This window comes from Aristolochia californica, unplaced genomic scaffold (genome assembly GCF_029961685.1).
Source record: "Aristolochia californica isolate CCGP_79_NKW_82.1479 unplaced genomic scaffold, dmAriCali1.0.hap1 SCAF_4, whole genome shotgun sequence".
NCBI classification, from domain to species: domain Eukaryota; kingdom Viridiplantae; phylum Streptophyta; class Magnoliopsida; order Piperales; family Aristolochiaceae; genus Aristolochia; species Aristolochia californica.
The window spans coordinates 35,407,959-35,428,859 of NW_027182103.1; the positions used below are offsets into that span (position 1 = coordinate 35,407,959).

Genomic DNA, 20,901 nt, shown 5'->3' on the forward strand with positions numbered 1-20,901 from the left:
TAACCACCCTAACCATTTCCCTAAGCTTGACTCTAACCACCATGACGAGCCCAACATAACTAAAAATTACATTAGACCCAACCCTTATCCTTATTTGAAAGTGACCCCACCTAAGTTCTGCTTTTAGCAATGACTCTAGATGCAATGGAGTCCATAACATCTCTCTACCAGTATTCCTCGTGCTCCTTTACTTTCCTTTGTATGTAATGTTGTTAGTTCTGAAACTAAGATGTGACATAGACATCTTGGCCACCCAAACTTTGATGTACTTCATACCGTGTTTAATTCTTGTTTATTAAAAGTACAACATGTTCTTCTCTTGTTCTTTTATTTGATTGTTCATCATGAAAACTTAGCAAAAGTAAAGTTATACCTTTCCCTCATCATGCATCTCATACCTCACACTGTTTTGATATTATTCATAGTGATGTTTGGGGAATTGTGTTGGGATCTTCCCGGGACATGGATCTCGTCACCCTTCCTCCCTCTCTTCCCTCCAGATTGGTTGTTGACGCTGGAAGAGAACTCCTGTTCTTGGAACGTGTAATGGTGGGAATGAACTGAGCCTTGAGGAGGCCCGACCTAGACCTCTGAGGGAGAATCCGACCTGGCTAAAACTAAATGATTCAATGCTTAGTTTCTTTCATTCATCTCGCGACCCTATATAGGGAATTAGGGAAAACACGCCAAAGACCATAAGTTTAAAAAATTACAAATAAATCCCTAATGAATTAAAATTGCAAATAAACCCCAATCTATCCTCTTCTCCGGCTATCCACTCTAGATGTTATGGAGTCCATAACATCACTCCCCTCCTAGAGAACAAGCATACCCTCATGCACGAAAGTAGGTCGGCTTGCTCGTGCCGACGTCTGGGTCCATGCACAAGTGTCAACCGCTGTAACTGGGTCAGCCCTCTGGGATAACCTCTCCTCGTCCAGAAATGTTGGCATGATATTACAGTCATCGTGGTTACAAGTAGTACAGGACACAATGAAAATCAGGAACTGCATGATAGCCTCAACTTCTGCCATGACCTTAGAATGGCTGGCAATGTTGTTGGGGACCAGAGCAAATTGATCATATAAAATAAAAATGTGAAACTGGCATGAGTTTATGCTTTGAGTCTCTCGACAAAATTTAAAGAAATCTCTCTTAATGATGAGCATTAACCCACTTCCCAGCCTTCGAATTCCTCCATCTTTGATCCTCTCAAACACATACTGCTTGAGCGAACTGTCAACTGTAGCAAGACATACACCAACTGCTGTAGTATGTTGGTTCAACATATATAGCTCCCCTAAAATCATTTCAAACTCAGGATGTGAAAATTCTTCTATTGAAAATTTATACAATTGATCTTTCAAAATCACCCAGCTACTTCCAGGATCCTTTGTTACTCCAATCTTTGCCATTTTATTCCTGACTTCCAAAGATTCTTTCCATAAACCAGCTTCTGAGCAGAGATTTGACAAAAGAACGTAAGAAGCATGAGCATCGGGCTCTAACTGCATCACTCTTTTTGCTAATTCCTCTCCTATACTTACATTCTGATACTTCCAACAAGCACTTAGTAACGTTCTCCATACTGAAACACCCACATTGTAAAGGCAGCCAGCAATGAATTTATATGCATCATAGAGTTTTCCAGCTCGCCCTAAAACATCAACCAAGCAGCAGTAAGGTTCAGATTCAGGCTGCATCTTATAGTTGTCGCACAACATATCAAAGAAGACATGCTCTCCTCTAGAAGGCCCACATGACTACAGGTTGTGAGCAAACAAATGAAGGTTGTTTGGTTAGGATTTGTCTCCGTTTTTGCCAACTCGTTGAATATTTGAATTGTGTTGTCTGCTCTTCCATGCAGCGCTAGTCCTTTAGCATACATGTCAACAACCGAGCTTCCAACATAGACATCTCCAACAAAACCAGCTTTAATCATCAAAGAATGAAACTGCCTTCCAACATCTAAAGCTGCTAAGCCAAAACAAGCAGAAATACAAGAGGTAAAACGGAATTGAGTTGGACCAAACCGAGCCACTACCATTTCCCTACGTCTTCTTAAAGTTTCAAATCCAAGCCCATTCCACTCATAAGCTCCAATTATAGTACTCCACGAGACTTCATCGCTCATATACATGGTGTCAAAAGCTCTATCAGATTCATATATTGCTCAACATTTAGAGTACATATTGATTATTGCATTTCCCACATTAGTTTCAGAACCATGAACTGATGTGACGGCATGGCCATAGTTCTTCTTAATTACAGCCTTCAAATGGTGATACACTTCGACTCCCATTTGCATGACTTCCTTGAATGAGGAGGCCCCAACAGGAAGGATCATAAACTCCTGCAGTGCAAGTTTGTTGCCAGCAGGAGATCCTCCATTGAGCACATTGAAAGCAGGTACCGGCAGCACTAAGGTCTTGTGCCCAGCCAGGTTGGCAATGTGCAGGTATAGAGGCATTCTTCACACTAGCTCCTGCTTTGCAGATGGCAAGAGAAACTGCGAGAATGGCAGTAGCACCAAGCTTTGGTTTGCACCAATCCCATTCATTAACTGTTCCAGCAAGTACTTGGACCATGAAGTTGTCAATCTTAGTCTGCTCAGTTGGATCCTTTCCAATTAAGGCAGGCCCAATTATTGCATTGACATTCTCAACAGCGTTAAGAACAACTTTGCCAAGATAGTCAGATCCCCCATCCTTCAATTCTAGAGGTTCAGATGTACCTGTAGAAGCACCATTTAGTACGGCAGCCCTAGCAAAAGTCCCATTGCTGCAAATGATATCTACCTCAATTGTAGGATTTCCACGGCTGTCGAAGACCTGTCTAGCCTGAACAGTCTTGATGGTCACCATTTCTAGCACAACCCAAGTTTCCCCGGCATTTCGGTTGTGGCTGAATGCGAGAAGCATGGCTTGCCCAACATTTTCATTTCGACCGGCAATTTCAGCAAATATGTGGAAGGCACTAGGATTATCCCCAAATTGGAAATCCAGGTGAAACAAATAAGGGCACCCGAAGACCGAACGTTCAAAACCCAATGGGAAGAGCCTGTAATAGACTCTTTGGACCTGGAAAAACATTCGAGATGAAATCCGCAACAGTGTCGTTATCAGTTGCATGTGGAAGCAATTTCAATTTGAAATCCGTTGGGCGAAACCTCACTATTGCCGCTAGGGCCATGATTTCAACTTCGAAATCGAAATCACGGGGTTTGGGTTATTGTCGGTTTGTAGAGGACAGCAATCACAGTGCGTCAATGGTGGTTGTCTCGAATTTTTATACCCCGAGCCAGCTTCTAGCCCGTCAAGCTGGAGACGTTGTGGACGGCGAACAGCATGGAGGAGTGGCCAAAATTGATAGCATTTCTGCGTCTCGATGAACATGTGTCGTTACGTTGCGACGGCAGAGGAGGGCTTCGGTTTGGAGGTCACCTCGCCGTCGGATTTCGGAAGTTCGGGGAGGTTTTCCGAGACAGGAAGCTCTCGGATATCCAGCGGCGTTGGAGGGGGAAGACTTAGAGCATCCAGAGAGGGAGGGGTGGCCTGCAAACCCTCTTCTGTTTGTGTCGACGAAGGGTTTGCGGGGTATCCTTCCGATTTTGGACATGGTGAATCCCCAATTTTGGATTTCGCCGTCGCGGGAGATTTCACCGTCGTGGGAGAGACAGAGGGCTCTCTGAGGTCATACACTGCGGATTTCTCTGATTTCTTTGCTGCGGCACTAGAGACCTTACCACAAATCCAAGCCATTTGTGCATCAAGTCAAAGAGCAGATTGACGAAGAAGCTCCTCGTGAGGAGATGAATCATCGCCGGTGGTCTGCGCTGGTGGAGCTAGGGGTGGATGGGGAGAGAGGGGTTCGGCAGGTCGTGTATAACTGGGCACCGAATTAGGGGAAGGTGCATGGGGTCCCAATGGGGTATGTGGCTGGCGCAACGGTGGTGGGTGGTGCACTGCCAGTGGTGTATAACTTACCGCCGGCGGCGCTCGAAGCCCATTATCCTCCTGTCGCCGAAGGAGAAGCTGGATTGACGCATCCATGGGTGCCATGGCCGAACGCAGGTCAGTCCGTTGACAATTTTCATCGATCAGTTAACGCAAATTCTCAAAAGGAAGACAATCCCCAAGCGTGGACCTGTCTGATACCAAGATATTGGGATCTTCCTGGGCCATGGATCTCATCACCCTTCATCCCTCTCTTCCCTCCAGATTGGCTGTTGACACCGGAAGAAAACTTCTGTTCTTGGAACATATAATGGTGGAAATGGATTGAGCCTTGAGGAGGCTCGACCTGTACCTTTGAGGGAGAATCCGACCTAGACTTCTGAGAGAGAATCCGACTTGGTTAAAACTAAATGATTCAATGTTTAGTTTCTTTCATTCATCTATATAGGGAATTAGGGAAAACACGCCAAAGGCTATAAGTTCGACAAATTAAAAATAAACCCCTAATGAATTGAAATTACAAATAAACCCCAATTTATCCTCTTCTCCAGCTATCCACTCTAGATGCTATGGAGTTCATAAAAAAATGCTCATGTTGTTTCTCATGCGTATTATAAGTACTTTGTTACTTTTATCGATGACTTTAGTCAATTTACTTGGGTCTATTTCTTACGGGCTCAGTCTAATGTTTTTGTCGTATTTAAATGTTTTTTTGTGCTTCTTGAAACTCAATTCTCTGTCATGATCAAGGTATTGCGCTCTGATTCTGGCGGTGAATACATGTCAATGAGTTTCAGGATTTTCTTCAAAGTAAATGCATCATCTCCCATCGTTCATGTCCTTCAACGCTGCAACAAAATGGCATTTCTGAGAGGAAAAACTTGTCATCTTCTTGATGTGGTACGAACTTTTTTACTTGATTCATTTGTTCCTCCTCATTTTTTTGTGAAGTGTTGTCTACTTCAGTTCATTTAATCAATCGCTTGCCTTCTCCTACGTTGAATCATGTTTCTCCAGTTATTTGGTCATTCTCCTTCATATGTGGATCTTCGAACATTTGGTTGTATTTGTTTTGTGCATCTACCTGCTCATGAACAACATAAACTTACAACCTAATCCGTTAAGTGTGCTTTTCTTGGTTATGCTATATCTCAAAAATATTATGTTTGCTATGATCCCCATGCCCGTCATATATATGTTTCTCAGAATGTGATTTTCTTTGAAAATCAATATTTCTTTCCATCTCATATTGCGTTGCCATCTGCATCTTTATCTATTCTACCTAGCTTTTATGAGCCCAGTTCCACTTCATCTATGCCCCCTCATGATCCTAACTTGGCGCCTGCTCCTAATCCTGCTTCCACCACTCTTCGCAGGTCGATTCGCCCTTCTTGCCCCCCTTATAGGTATGTGTTAAGCACCTAGCCAATACTACCCAAAAGATCGGCCTGTTAGGAGCGGAAGACATAGGTACTTAACCCAGGACCATAACATCACACCCCTCCTTCGTGGGCCGACGTCTACGACGGCCCACTTGCGATGGCCCACTCTGCCAAGGTGGCCCCCTCCGCACGTGCGGTGGCCTACTCCGTCAAGGTCGCCCCCTCCGCATAGGTCGCCCCCTTCGCAGTCGCCCCCTCCGGGATTCGAACACGCGATGAGGGAGCTAACTCTGATACCAAATGTTAAGCACCTAGCCAATACTACCCAAAAGACCGGCCTGTTAAGAGTGGAAGACATAAGTACTTAACCCAGGACCATAACAATATGGTTTCTCCTCCGCTGTCTCTCTTGTAGCTACTTTATCATCTATTTCCATTCTCTCTTACTACAAATAAGCAATAGCACATGAGTGTTGGCAAAAGGTAATGCAAACAGAACTTCAAGCTCTTGAGGAGAATCACACTCGGGATGTTGTTACTTGCCCCCCTACTATTAAGCCTCTTGGGAGTAAATGGGTTTTCTCTGTAAAGCTTCGATTGAATGGTTCTTTGGATTAATACAAAGCTCGCCTCATAGCTCTGGGAAACATGTAGGAATATGAGATTGATTATGAGGATATATTTGCTCCAGTTGCCAAGATGACCCCGGTTCGCACTATTTTAGCTATTGTTGCTTCACAGTCCTCGCATCTGCATTAGATGGATGTAAAGAATGTCTTTCTGCATGGTGATCTACAAGAAGATATCTACATGAAGCTTCCCTCTGGTATGACTACTTCTTCTCCTCGGGATGTCTGCAAGCTACGCCATCCTCTGTATGGGCAAGCTCCACGATCTTGGTTTGAAAAGGTTCGTGGTACACTTCTTATCCACAGATTTACACAAAGTCAGTAAGATTTTTCTCTCTTCTTTCACAAATCGACATTGAGCAAGATCCTTATCTTGGTCTATGTGGATGATATTATCCTTAATGGCACTGACTCTGGCCTGATTACTAAGCTCCAACAGCTGCTGCATGCCACCTTCCATATGAAAGATCTAGCCAACTCACGTACTTCTTAGGACTAAAAGTACATCATCGGGCCAAAGGTATTTTCCTAATTCAGCACAAGTATACTCAAGATATTATTACCTTGGCTAGTTTGGCAGACACTTCTTCTATTGCTATTCCAATGGAAGTGAATGTGAAATAAAGGACAAATGAAAGGGACCTTCTAGGTGATCCTACTCTCTATCAGCGTTTGGTTGGGAGTCTCATCTACTTGACCGTGACTTGCCTGGATATCTCCTATGCCATTCATTAGGTCAATCAATTTATGTCTTCTCCTCGAAATCTTCATCTTACTGCAGTCCGACGCATCATCCGATATCTTCGAGGTTCTCCTACTTGTGGGTTATTTTTTCCTACTGGCTTATCTCTTCAACTTATTGCATATAGTGATGCTGATTGGGCTGGGTGCCCCAATACCCATCGCTCTACTATAGGTTGGTGTATGTGTTTTAGGGGATGCCTTGATTTCTTGGAAATGTAAGAAACAAGATCGTGTGTCCAAGTCATCTACTAAGGATGAGTATTGTTCCATGTTTACTATGTGTTCTGAAAGTATTTGGCTACGTGGTCTCCTTGAAAAACTTGAGTTTTCTCAAACTACCTCTACACCTCTTTATGCGGATAACACTAGTGCCATTCAGATTGTTACCAATCCTGTTTTCCATGAATGCACCAAGCACATTGAGTTTGATTGAAATTTTATTTGCGATACTTGAAGCGTCGAGTGATATCTCTTCCTTACATCTCTTTTGATCTCCAAGTGGCTGATGTTTTCACCAAAGCAATGACTCATCAACACCATAATTTTTTGGTTGGCAAATTATTATTGGTTGACTTACCAACATCAATTTGAGGGTTAATAAGCAATGATTGATGGGCTGGGTTGGATTGTAATTAAGCCCATGGGTTGTCTTGTACTTAACCTAACCCTATGTTTAAATAGAAGATAAAGGAAGGAAAGAGGGCTCCCGATTTTTCAGCTTCTCTTGTGTGTTGGTGTGGTCATCGGTCTCAGAGATTGGAGCTCTCAGTTGTGGCTGTTCCAGGAGTCTATTAGGTAGATTTTCTTGGTCGTTGTTGCTTCCTCCAGCAACTAGGTTTCTCTCAGTAGATTCAAAGCTTGGAGTTCTTTATTTTGGCTGCTCACGGAAGCTCCTCTTGGTGGAAATCCTTGGTCATTGTTGCTCTCTTCAACAACTCAGTTTGGCTGTTCCAGCAGCCACTCTTGGGCTAGAAAATATTGACATGCCCGTTCTTCATGGTTTCACATCTATACTAGAAGAAGTCTGTTTTTATCACGCTGATATTATCCGGGAAAGTTACCAGCAAATTTTCTGTCTAGTATTGAAAATTTCTGCTCCAGTATAATTTAATTTTGGGAGATTTCTGTATCAAAGGTGGCACATAATTCTGAATTATCGTACTTCAGATTGGGCCGTTACAGTAAGATCATCTTCTTTGGCCTGAGTCATTTCTGCTATTTAAGGATGGTTTTCAAATTCAACTCCAGATCGTATCTTTTCTCTGGTCTGAGTCATTGATTAGCCGCAGATTTTTCATTTTCGTTGCTGTTTGGACGTCTCCATATTTTGGATTAATTCTGGATTAAGGCTTCAGCATGTTGAGTTACACTTCAGCAGAGTACTAAATTCAGCACGTTGAGTTAGACCTCAGTCTTCATTGGCTTCAGCAGATTTTTATCACGATACTGTTTATCCAGCTGGTGAATTACACTTCTCCGACTGCTTGCACTGCTCTGCTTTGGTATCTTGACGTGGGATCATCAATTAATTCCATTCAGCTTGCAAATTTTATCTTGACGTGGGATAGTCAAGGATTACTATAAGCTAAGAAGACGTGGGATAGTCAAGGATTACTATAAGCTAAGAAGACGTTGCATTCTCTGATGTTGGATCAGCCTCTAAGCCCCTTCCTTCTTTAGTCTTTGAAGATATATTTGCAGCAGAGTAAGGAACTTAGTTGAGTTGTGGGCAGCAGAAGTGCCTTCATGAAGAAGACGAATTGTTTTTTGAATAATTGCAGCAACTCTCGGTTCAAATTATTGTTGGCTGCTTCTTACTCATTACTTGCAAATATGATATGTGCTACTAGATCATTACCGAAGCCACTATTATGTCTCATTATCTGTTGATACTTCTAGTTACCCTCATTGTTGCATAAGTGTCACTTGGGCCTTGGGTCATTACAACAACTGATATTGTGCCTCTTTGATTGAGGCATTTGTGTTAAAGAAGAAAATCATTGGATTGATTACCTTAGATTATTATTCGCTGACTGTTGTCAGTTTGGTATATACTATTTTTAAAAAACAAAGGGGGGTTCAGTTTGTTCACAAGTTTAGTACTACAATGGCTCTTAAGAACACCAAAGGCAAGAAGACTTTCTTTGCAAGAGAGTTCGCACTGCTTCAGAAGATCATGTGTCTGATGGCTTTTGCAAACAACCAGGCCAGCTCCAAGAAGAATTCTCCTATTGTTCCTACTTCTATAACAATTATGGTTTAAGCCACTTTTGCATCCTAGATCATTGACTATGGGGCCTCTGAGCATATGACAGATAATGGTATCCTCCAAAGTTCTATATCTCCTTGTTTGACTGACAAGTTTGTTTCTATAGCAGATGGATCCCAAACAAAGGTACATGGGGTGGGGTCTATATTTTCTACACCTACTCTTCATTTAAAATGTGTCTTTTTTATTCTTGAGTTTCCATTAAACCTTTCATCTATCAATCAATGCACAAAAAATTTAACTGTTCCATCACATTTTCTCGCACTTCTTGTGTTCTTGAGGATCTAAAAATAAAGCAGATTATTGATGTAGGCCATTAACGAGGGAGTCTCTATTATCTTGATTCACTAGCACTAACAGCCACAACTAGGGCCAACATATGGCTCTCAGTGGCACAATAGGTTAGGACATCCATCCCTTCAGTCTTTCAAACAAATTATTCCCACATTAAAGTCTATTGGAAGAAAGGCCCAAGCCCAGATGACAAAGGAAGGCCCACATATCTAAGAGTATATTATAAGATGAGCCACACGACCAAGGAAGGTCCACAAGATGGGCACAAACCCATAAGAAGTAGGACCCACAATGATTACCATGAACTGGCATCCTTATCACATAAGTTGGAAGTTCAAGAAAGACTCACAAATGCATCTTTATCTTATGGTCACATCCTATAAGAGTTCTAGTTTAAGTTATGTTTGTCTTTTATCTATATTGAGTTATTTAATTATGCTAGCACTTATCTTTAATTGTTAGAGTTTGGGTGTAATTGGGACAAAGGTAGTTTTATTGTAATTGGACTCTACTACCATCCTCTATTATAAATAGAGGTTCATGTACTCCAATTATAATAAGTTTATGAAGTCATTTGAAGTATTTCTCATTTTCTTAAATTCAACATGGTATCAGAGCAGCTTCTGTGAGTTGACTTAGTCAACCCATAAAGATAATGAAATCCTTTTCTCTAAACCTAAACCCTAAGTCTAGGTTCTTAGTTTTTTTTTTTTCAGTCTCAACACCCATAGTTTTCTTTGCATTTTTCTCCTCTATACTGAGATTTTCATATTTCAAATTCTATATTGATAGAAAGCTATTTGAGACTAATTTCCATTAAAAAATATTTTTTTCCAATCGGAGTTATCTACAGAGAGATATCGATATTTGAATGAGCAAATGTCAGATTGAAAAGGTTTGAGAAGCAGCAAAAAACTTTAGATTTTGAGGTATTTTACGCTATCAAGAACTAGATTTTATATGGAGAAATATATATCAAAATAAATATTTGTAAATCTATTCTTTTACATATTCAACGAATTTTTTATCTGGGTTATCTTCAAGGAGAAATCAATATTGGAAACAGTAAAGGTCGGATTGAAAAAGAGGTTCAAGCAGCAGCAGAAAGCATTAATTTCTGAGATATTTTTTGTTATCAAGAAAGCGACTTTATATAGAGAATTATATATAAAATAAAAGATATGTAAGTCTATTTTCTTACCTGCTCAACCAATTCTGGGTATGATATTTTTATAAGGAGATACTGATCTTGGAATAGTCAATGGTCATTTTGGAAAAAAAAAGGAGAAACAGTACTTAGTTTAGCCAGATGATAGAGACAAAAATCTATCTAATTATTTATCTTCTAATAATTATATTTTATGAAGATAATTAATACTTGGATGAAAGTTATTTAATTCTAGTTTCAAAAGGAGAAAATTTCATGTCAATCTGATCTATATTTAAAGATATATTCGCATTGGAAGAATCATAGGTCATGTTGGTATTCTGTTGTATTGAAAAATCCGAATTTATGCCAATTGTTTTGCGTCATTCTTTTAGTTGATATATCAGGAAAATATCTCACTTCTCTCTGGTTTGAGAGCTTATTTATACATCTCTGTTATTTGGGCTTATTGCTACATCTATGATATTTGGTTCAAGCTGGGATCACTGCCATTACTTCCCAGCTTGAGGGGGAGAGGTATAAGAAGTACAAAAAAGAGGTATTTTATTCCTTATGTTGTGGATAAGTTTATGTGACCAAAATATTCAAGAAAGGGCGAGCACAAAAGATGAAGCTTCTGCATCTAAGAAAAATATTTATATCAGATTATGATTATTTCATGGGTCCTTCTACGAAGTTTATTATTGTGGTTCGTGTTATATGTGTTGGAAGATGGTCGTGTTACATTACAATTGCTGCTATTATGCCTCATTGGATGAGACATTATTATAGAAGAAGAGGTGGCCTCAATACCTTTTCTCATACCGTAGTTTATTTGACTCTCAAACTTATCACGGTTGGGATACCATGAGAGTTGGTGTCCGGATTGAGACACCATTATAAATAAACCCACTACCTCCCCCCCCCCCCCCCCCCCCCCCTCCCGTAATGACTTTTATTACTCCTACCACTTGAGAGTCATTGTCCTATGGAGGGACACGGTGGTGGACATTTCAAAGCTAAGTTGATAGACAAACTACCTACAGAAGACAGAGTGTGCCCTACATCAAGCATTAACACTGGAGTATGAAGCAATGTCTTACCGGTTAGGAGTGGTTTTTACTCTCACTTATATTATGCCAGCAGGGCCTCATGGAAGGACACAACAGTGTGAGAGGGAGTGTTGGAAGATGAAGGCATATTGGAATATGTGACATTTTATATATATAAAAAAGATTATGTACATCATTTGCAGCAAGTTGGGATTTCATTTTGTTCTCTCACCCCAACTTGAGGGGGAGTGTTGGAAGAAAGGCCCAAGCCCACATATCTAAGAGTATTATAAGATGGGCCACACGACCAAGGAAGGCCCATAAGATGGACCCAAGCCCATAAGAAGTAGGACCCACCATGATTATCACATACGTTGGTAGATTAAGAAGGACTCACAAATGCATCTTTATCCTATGGTCATGTCCTAGAAGAGTTCTAGTTTGAGTTATGTTTGTCTTTTATCTATATTGAGTTATTTAATTATGCTAGGACTTATCTTTAAGTGTTAGAGTTTGGGTGTAATTGGGACAAAGGTAGTTTTATTGTAATTGGACTTTACTACCTTCCTCTATTATAAATAGAGGTTCATGTACTCTGATTATAATAAGTTTATGAAGTCATTTGAAGTATTTCTCTTTTCCATAAATTCAACAAAGTCCATTTCCAGTCTAAACTATGAAGATTGTCAAACAAGTAAACACCAACGCAGTACTTATTCTTCTCATGGTGAAATCAAAGGTTTTGCTCCATTTTATTTAGTTCATACCGATGTGTGGGCCTTATGAACATCTAATTGTTTCCCATTCAAAGTACTTCATTACATTAGTGGATGATTTCTCTCTAGGTACATGGTTTTTCTTATTAAAAGAGAGATTAGAAGTCTTACCTCTTTTTAAGTCTTTTTGTGTCGTGGTGTCTACTTAGTTCAACACTACATTAAAGATCCTTCACTTTGACAATGCCAAGGAATATCTATCTGAAGACTCATGTTCCTTTTGCCAAGAAAAATGCATCATTCATCTAACCTCTTGTGTCTACACACTGCAACAAAATGATGTGGCTGAAAAAAAAATGGACACCTTGAGGTTGCCCGTTCTCTACTACATCATATGCATGTGCCTCATTTCTACTGGCCCCATGCCATCCTCACAACTTGTTATCTTATTAACAGGTTACCTTCTTTGGTTCTTGGTAATCAGACACCGTTCACATCTTTTTCCTGGTGATAAGTTGTTCTTTCTTCCATTGGTGTACCTGTTTTGTTCATGATACCTCCTTCCATACTACTAAATTGGATCTTAGGGTAATTAAATGTATTTTTTTGGGGGTACTCTCGTACCCATAAAGGGTATGTGTGATGTCACATCTGAAAATGTTTTTTTTTTAAGTGGTTCATATTCTTTGAGGAGCAGCCCTTTCATGCATCCACCGGTGCACCCACCTAGTTTTTTCTGCAACAAACGAGTTTTCTAAACCTATTATGTTGATTGATGTGTTACCATATGTTGGAATGTATATTAGATAGGCTTTATGTTAATATTTGTTGTATAATTTATGTCATGTACATAGGGTAATTAGAAAGGGTTTAGTTGGGCTGGGTTGCATTGTATTGAACCCATGGGCTGTAATGTAATTAACCTAAACCTAAGTTTAAATAGAAAAGGGAGAGGAGGGAGCAGCACTCCCATTTTTCCAGCCCCCTTAGTGTCTTCTTCCTCACGGTGAAACCAAAGCTTGAAGCTCTTCTCTCAGGCTGTTCCGTCAGCCTTTGGTGGTGGTGGTTCTGCCAGAGCTTGGAGCTCTTGGTGTAGGTTGTGCCGTCAGCCTCAGGTCATGGTGGTTATGTCCACAAAAACCCAGAGCTGGAAGCTCTGTTCTTGGCTATTCCATTAGCCTTTGCTTGTCATGGTATCAGAACTTGGACCTGTTCTTGAAAGATTTTCTGAGAGTGGTGGTTCAGCTTCTCTGTGTTGAACGTGAGCTTGGAGCTCAAGCTCTCTTTGTCCCACGAGTCAGTGCTCTGTTCGAGCTCATGGTTTCTATCCAAGGAAGCTGAAAGGTCTCTTGTCGGAAGTTTCTGTCCGAGCTCAGAGGGGTGGGCTGAAGGGTCCTTGTTCAAAGTTTCTGTCCAAGGAAGCTGAAAGTTCATTGGTCAAAAAGTCTATCTGAGCTCAAAACTTCTGGGCTGAAGGTTCTTGGTGGCTGCTGGTGTCTCTCTCTGAGCTTAGAATTTCTGGCCTGAAGGTGCTGGACTACACTATGTTCTGGGCTCTTTTCATCCCAAGGCTAGCTGTCCATTGGTCTTAGTCCCTTGTTCTCATTCCAGTCTCCGTCTAATCAATGCTTCTTCCTAGCTGCTATTGCTCGACTGCACTGTGTTTTGGGTTGAAGGTGCTCGGCTACACTACAGTTCAACAATAAGGTGGTATTTCTGAAATTTTTAGCAGTAGTGCGGGTAGATCTGGAATTTTCAGCAGCAGTGGGGGTATGTTATGATCCTGGGGTTAAGTACATATGTATTCCGCTCCTAACGGGCCGGTCTTTTGGGTAGTATTGGCTAGGTACTTAACATTTGGTATCAGAGCGGGCTCCCACGTCGCGAGTTCGAGTCTCGGGGCGCACAAAGACTGGATTAAAATTACTTGTAGGTCGTAGAGGCTGGATTAAAATTACTAGTAGGTCGCGTCTAGGTATTATTGCGGTTGGCTAGTGTCGCTTTGGTTGGGCTAGTGTCGTTGAGCCGCCGTGGTCATCAGCTCGCGAAGGTGGGGTGTGATGTTATGGTCCTGGGGTTAAGTACCTATGTCTTCCGCTCGTAACAAGCCGGTCTTTTGGGTAGTATTGGCTAGGTGCTTAACAGGGTAGATTTGGAATTCTCAACGGGGTGGTATTTCTGAAAATTTCAGCAGCAGTAAGGGTAGATCTGGAATTTTTAGCAGCAGTGGGGGTAAATTTAGAATTTTTAGTGGGGTGGTATTTTTGAAAATTTTGGCAAGGGTTTTAGTCTATTTGTGGCCTTCAGAAAAAATATTTATGAGGGTTGTATTCAGCCACTCTAGCTCTCATCATGTCAATGGACATTTTAGATTTTTTTTCTATTCGGTTTATGGGTAAGAACTATAGTGCTTGGGTATTTCAGTTCTGGTTATTTGTCATGGGAAAAGATTTATGGGGTCATATTGATGGGTGTAATCCGGCACCTCGTGAGGTTGAAGCGTTGTTAAAATGGACTATCATGGATGCTAGGGTCATGACTGGATACTTGGATCCATTGAGCCTCACCTAGTTCTTAATCTGAGGCCCTCTAAAACTGCAACGGATATGTGGAATTACCTTCACAAGGTGTATCATCAAAACAGCATAGCTCGGCGGTTTCAAGTAGAATATGATATGGCTAACTTCACGCAAGGAAGTCGTTCCATTGAAGAATATTTTTTGGGTTTTCAAAATTTTTGGGCTAACTATACTGATATAGTTTATGAGAATGTCCCAATTGTTGCTCTCTTTGTTCTGCAAGTCGTACATAAAACCAGCAAGAGAGATCAATTCTTGATGAAGAACCGTCCTAAATTTGAGATTGCCCATTCACATCTAATGAATCATCATCCAATGCCATCTCTGGATGCCTATTTGAGTGAACTTCTTAGGGAGGAGTACCGCATTGCTACTCAGGATGGCATGGAACATCTGGTCTAGGCTGATACCTCTGCTCTTTTGGCCTATGTAGCACAAGGGAAAAATAAGGGTCGGGACATGATCTTTGTCCAGTGCTTTCACTGCAAGGATGATGGTCACTTTGATCGGGAATGCCTCGAGAAGTCCTATAACTACTGCAAGAAGTCAGGTCATCTAATCGTACCTTGCCCTACTCACCTTGAAAAGAAGAAGAATACTGATTATCAGGCCTCCACTGGTACTCCTACTTCTGCCGCATTGCTGACTGTCGTCCCGGTTACTACAATTCTTGTTCCTCCAACACCCGCAAATCTGAGCACACTCAACCTTGAAATGGTACAACAGATGATCATCTCTGTTTTTCTACTTTTGGTCTCTCAGGTAATCATAAAGTCTCTGCTCAGCCATGGTATTTTGATTCCAGAACTTCTAACCATATGACCAACAATGTCATTTCTCTTTCTAATGTCCGAAAGTATGATGAAAGCCTGAAAATCAACATTGATGATGGCATCTCTCTGCCTATCAGTGTTGTTGGTGATCTCTCTCCCACCTTAGTTGATATCTTTGTGTTCCTTGACCTATCTAAAAATATTCTTTCTGTTGGTCAACTGGTTGATAAAAATTGTAATGTTCAATTTTCTCGCTCTAGTTATGTTGTGCAGAATCAAGCGTCAGGGAAGGAGATTGCGAAGGGGCCTAAAGTAGGACAACTATTTCCACTAAAAGTCTTTCTCTCCACAATTATTCCACGTACTCCTGTACTTTCTTTTGCATGTAATGTTGTTGGCCCTGGTACTAAGATGTGGCATAGATGTCTAGGCCACCCAAACTCTGATGTTCTTCGTACAATGTTTAAATCTGGTTTATTAGACATTCCAACATACTCTTCTCTTGATTTTTCTTTTGACTGTACATCATGCAAACTTGGCAAAAGTAAAGTTCTAACTTTTTCTCATCATGCCTCGCATGCCTCCCAATGTTTTGATCTTATTCATAGTGATGTTTGGGGAATCATTCCTATTGTCTCGCATGTGAAATATAAGTACTCTTTTACCTTTATTGATGACTTCAGCCGTTTTACCTAGGTCTACTTCTTACAGGCTAAGTCTGAAGTTTTTGGAGTATTTAAGCGGTTTGTTGCACTTCTTGAATCTCAATTCTCTGCTCACATTAAGGTATTGCGCTCTGAATCTAAAGGGGAGTACATGTCTACTGAGTTCAAGGATTTTCTTCAAAGCAAAGGCATTATCTCTCAGCATTCTTGTCCCTCGACACCGCAACAAAATGGGGTTATTGAGCGGAACAATTGTCACCTTCTTGATATGATCCGAACCCTTCTACTTGAATCATCTATTCCTCCCCGTTTTTTGTGTGAAGCACTTTCTACCTCAGTTCATTTAATCAACCAGCTGCCCTCTCCTACCTTGCATGATGTTTCTCCATTCTTTAAGTTATTTGGCTATTCTTCGTCGTATACTGATCTTCGGACATTCGGTTGTGTTTGTTTTGTGCATCTACCTGATCATGAAAGACAAAAACTTACAACCCAATCAGTTTTGTGTACTTTTCTTAATAATGCCATTTCTCAAAAAGGTTGTGTTTGCTATGATTCGCATGCTCGTCGAATCCATGTTTCTTAGAATGTGGTTTTCTTTGAAAATCTATATTTCTTTCTATCTCCTATTACACTACCATCTGCATCTTTGTCTATTCTGCCTAGCTTTGATGAGTCTCGCCTCACTTCATCTGTGCCCCTTCTTGATCCCGACCTAGCGCCTGCTCCTGATCATCCCTCTACTCTTGCTCTACCGCTCTTCACTGGTCTACTTGTCATTCTTGCCCCCCTGATAGGTATGGTTTCTCCTCCCCTGTATCTCTTGCGGCTACTTTATCATCTATTCCATTCCCTCTTGCTACAAATAGGCAATGGCACATTAGTGTTGGCAAAAGGCAATGCAAACAGAACTACAAACTCTAGAGGAGAATCACACTTGGGACATTGTTACTTGGCCCCCTACTATTCGGCCTCTTGGGAGTAAATGGGTTTTCTCTATCAAGTTGTGTTCTGATGGATCTTTGGATCGGTACAACGACCACCTCGTAGCCCTAGGGAACAAGTAGGAATATGGGATTGATTATGACGATACATTTGCTCCAATTGCCAAGATGACCACATCCGCATTATATTAGCCATTGCAGCCTCCCAGTCCTGGCCACTGTATCAGATGGATGTGAAGAATGTCTTTCTATATGGTGATCTACAGGAGGATATCTACATGAAGCTCCCCTCTGGTATGACTGCTTCTTCTCCTAATGATGTCTGCAAGCTACATCATCCTCTGTATGGGTTTAAGCAAGATCCTAGAGCTTGGTTTGAGAAGTTTTGCGGTAGACTTATTTGCCACAAGTTTACATAGAGTCAGTATGATTCCTCTCTCTTCTATCACAATTCTGCCATGGGCATGGTCATTCTCTTGGTTTATGTGGATGACATCATCATTACTAGCACTGACTCTGGCCTGATTACTAAGCTTCAGCAGGTGTTGCATGTAACTTTTCATATGAAGGATCTTGGCCAGTTGACGTAATTCTTAGGGTTGGAAGTACATCATCAACCCAACGGTATTTTCTTAAACCATCATAAGTATATTCAAGATATTATTAATCTAGTAGGGTTGGAGGATACTTCTTCAATCGCTACTCCTATGGAGGCCAATGTCAAATACAAGAAAGATGAAGGGGCTCTTCTTGATGATCCTACTATCTATCGATGTTTGGTTGGGAGTCTCATATACTTGACAACTACTCATTCAGACATCTCCTATGTCGCTCATCAGGTAAGTTAGTTTATGTCTTCTCCTCAGCACCTTCATCTTGTGACAGTTCGGTGCATCATCCTCTATCTACGAGGTTCTCCTACTCGTGTATTATTCTTTCCTATAGGCTCCATGCTTTGACTGGTTGCCTACAGTGATGCTGATTGGTCTGGGTGCCCAGATACCCGTCGCTCTACTACAGGTTGGTGTATGTTTTTAGAGGATGCATTGATTTCTTGGAAATATAAGAAACAAGACCGGGTATCCAAGTCCTCTACCATGGCAGAGTATCGTGCCATGTCTACTGCATGTTCTGAAGTTATATGGCTACGCGGTCTTCTTACTAAGCTCTAGTTTCATTGGACCTCACCTACACCTCTCTATGCAGATAATACTAGAGCTATTCAGATTGCGGCCAACCTTATTTTCCATGAGCGCACCAAGTACATTGAGGTTGATTGTCGTTCTATCCGTGACACTTTGGAGCGCTCAGTAATATCTGTTCCATACATCTCTTCGGATCTTCAAGTGGCTGATGTCTTCACCAAAGCATTGTCTCAACCCCGGCATAATTTTCTGGTTGAAAAATTGTTGTTGGTTGATTTCCTAGCATCAATTTGAGGGGGAATGTTAGCATATGTTGGAATGTATATTAGATAGGCTTTATGTTAATATTTGTTGTATAATTTATGTCATGTACGTAGGGTAATTAGAAAAGGTTTAGTTGGGCTGGGTTGCATTGTATTGAGCCCATGGGCTGTAATGTAATAAACCTTACCTTAAGTTTAAATAGAAAAGGGAGAATAGGGGAGCAGCACTCCCATTTTTTCAGCCCCCTTTGTGTCTTCTTCCTCATGGTGAAACCAGAGCTTGAAGCTCTTCTCTCAGGTTGTTCCATCGGCCTCTAGTAGTGGTGGTTCTGTAGGTTGTGCCATCAGCCTCAAGTCGTGGTGGTTCTGTCCACGAAAACCCAAAGCTGGAAGCTCTGGTCTTGGCTGTTCCATCAACCTCCGTTTGTCATGATGGCTCAACAACTCATGCCCGCATTGATGTACCTAGCTGCCCCTAGAAGCATTGGCCAACACTACACTTGTGGAGTCTCCAGACCTCTCTGAGGTAAGTTCTCCTCCACCCCTTATTTTTGGTCCTCCATTTGATACCCGACCTATTGCTCTTCAGAAAGAACCCTGGGCCTGCATCCGACCTTCTACCTCTCATCCCATTGCTCATTTTTTATCCACCCATCGGTTATCACCATCTTGTTGTTAGTTTCATGCCTCCATTTCTTCTATATCTATTCCTCAACCTTATATGGAAGCCCTATAGAATCCAGGATGGAAACCTGCCATGGATGATGAGATGACAACCCTTTATGAGAATCAAATGTCGTACCTTGTTTCCCTAACATCTAGAAAAAAAAGTTGAAGGGCTGTCAATGGGTCGTCACTATCAAACAAAATCCAAATGGCACCATGGCCCAACTTAAAGCCCAACTTATGGCTAAAGGTTATACTCAATGTTATGAAAATGACTATGAGGAAATATTTTCTCCAGTCACCAAGCTCAACTCTGTACACTTTTTATTATCTCTGGCTGCCAACTCTCAATGGCCTATTTTTCAAATAGATGTAAAGAATGTCTTCCTAAATGGCATTATTAAGGAGAAAGTTTATATGCAACAACCACAGGATATGTGGTTGAGGGGGAGTTGGTGTGCTACCTTAAAAATTCATTTTATGGTCTGTAGAAATCTTCGTGGGCCTGGTTTGACAAGTTTAGTCTAGCAATGATTCAATTTGGGTTCACAAGGCACAATGTAGACCATTCCGTATTTGTCAAGCATACAGAGAAAAGCGTTGTACTACTTGTTGTGTATGTGGATGATATTATTTTGACGGATAGTGATATAGATAGTATCAGTCAAATAAAAACAAGATATGCAATGAATTCAAGACAAAAACTTGGGACTCCTTAATTACTTTATCGGTTTTGAGGTTCTTGGGTCCAAGCATGGTATTATCTTATCATAGAGAAAATATGTTCTTGACTTGCTTAAAGAAAAAGGAATGATGGGATGTTGCCCTGCTGACACCCCTATGGAGACAAATACAAAACTATGTGTTGGCTTGGAATAAGAAGTTGATGTTGGCAAGTACCAGAGGCTAGTTGGCAAGCTTATCTCACTGTGACTAGACCATATATTTATTTTGCAATCAGTGTGGTCAGTCAATATATGCATAAACCTCAATGTCTCATTGGCAGGCATTGGAGAGGATTCCCATGTACTTAAAAAATGTGACAGGAATGGGTCTTTTATATAAGTTTCATGTTCATTTTTATATTGAAAGCTTTGACGATGCAGATTGAGCTGAATCACCAGATGATAGAAAATCTACCTTCGGATATTGTACTCTACTCGGAGGAAATCTTGTTGCATGGAGAAAAAAATAAAGTATGGTTGCAAAGTCCAATATAGAAGCAGGATACAAAGTCATGACACATGTGGTAAATGAGCTTCTATGGATTAAACTTCTTCTAGCATAATTGGGATTCCACAAAGAAGGCCCCATGGAACTCTGTTGTGATAATCAAGCAGTGACCCACATTTCCTCCAATCCAATTTTTCATGAGAGAACTAAGCATATCAAGGTGTATTGTCACTTTGTGAGAGAGAAATTGTAAGAAGGAACCATAACTCTCAAAAATGTCTCAACTCATAGACAACTTGCTCATATATTCACAAAGTCAGTCAACTTCAAAGTTTACTCCACTACATGTACCTTGCTAGGGATATACGATGTTTTTTCACCACCAAGTTGAAGGGGGAGTGTTGAAATATATAGACAAACTTAGGTATCATTATTGTAACTATCATATGTTTTTTTTATCTCTTCTTCACTCTTTCTAGGGTGAACGGTATACTTGTAATTTAT

General features: G+C 40.9%; 1 protein-coding gene and 1 pseudogene across 1 annotated transcript; both read right to left on the minus strand.

Annotated features, from left to right (window-relative positions):
• Window positions 1-683: 683 nt before the first annotated feature.
• Window positions 684-4,017, minus strand: LOC137963632 (enolase 2-like; annotated as a pseudogene).
• LOC137963289 (putative pentatricopeptide repeat-containing protein At3g23330) lies at window positions 816-2,140 on the minus strand. The gene is made up of 2 exons (XM_068810430.1): window positions 1,768-2,140; window positions 816-1,657 (listed from the first exon to the last, which is right to left on the minus strand). Exons 1-2 carry the CDS (start codon window positions 2,138-2,140, stop codon window positions 816-818), a joined length of 1,215 nt encoding a protein of 404 aa, XP_068666531.1.
• Window positions 4,018-20,901: the final 16,884 nt, after the last annotated feature.

Bases quoted from the DNA above. Each gene is read 5' to 3' on its own strand.
- LOC137963289 (XM_068810430.1), bottom strand. From the start codon at position 2,140: ATGTATATGAGCGATGAAGTCTCGTGGAGTACTATAATTGGAGCTTAT. The intron at 1,658-1,767 runs GTAGTCATGTGG...TTGATGTTTTAG, and splicing joins CATTTGTTTGCTCACAACCT to GGCGAGCTGGAAAACTCTAT.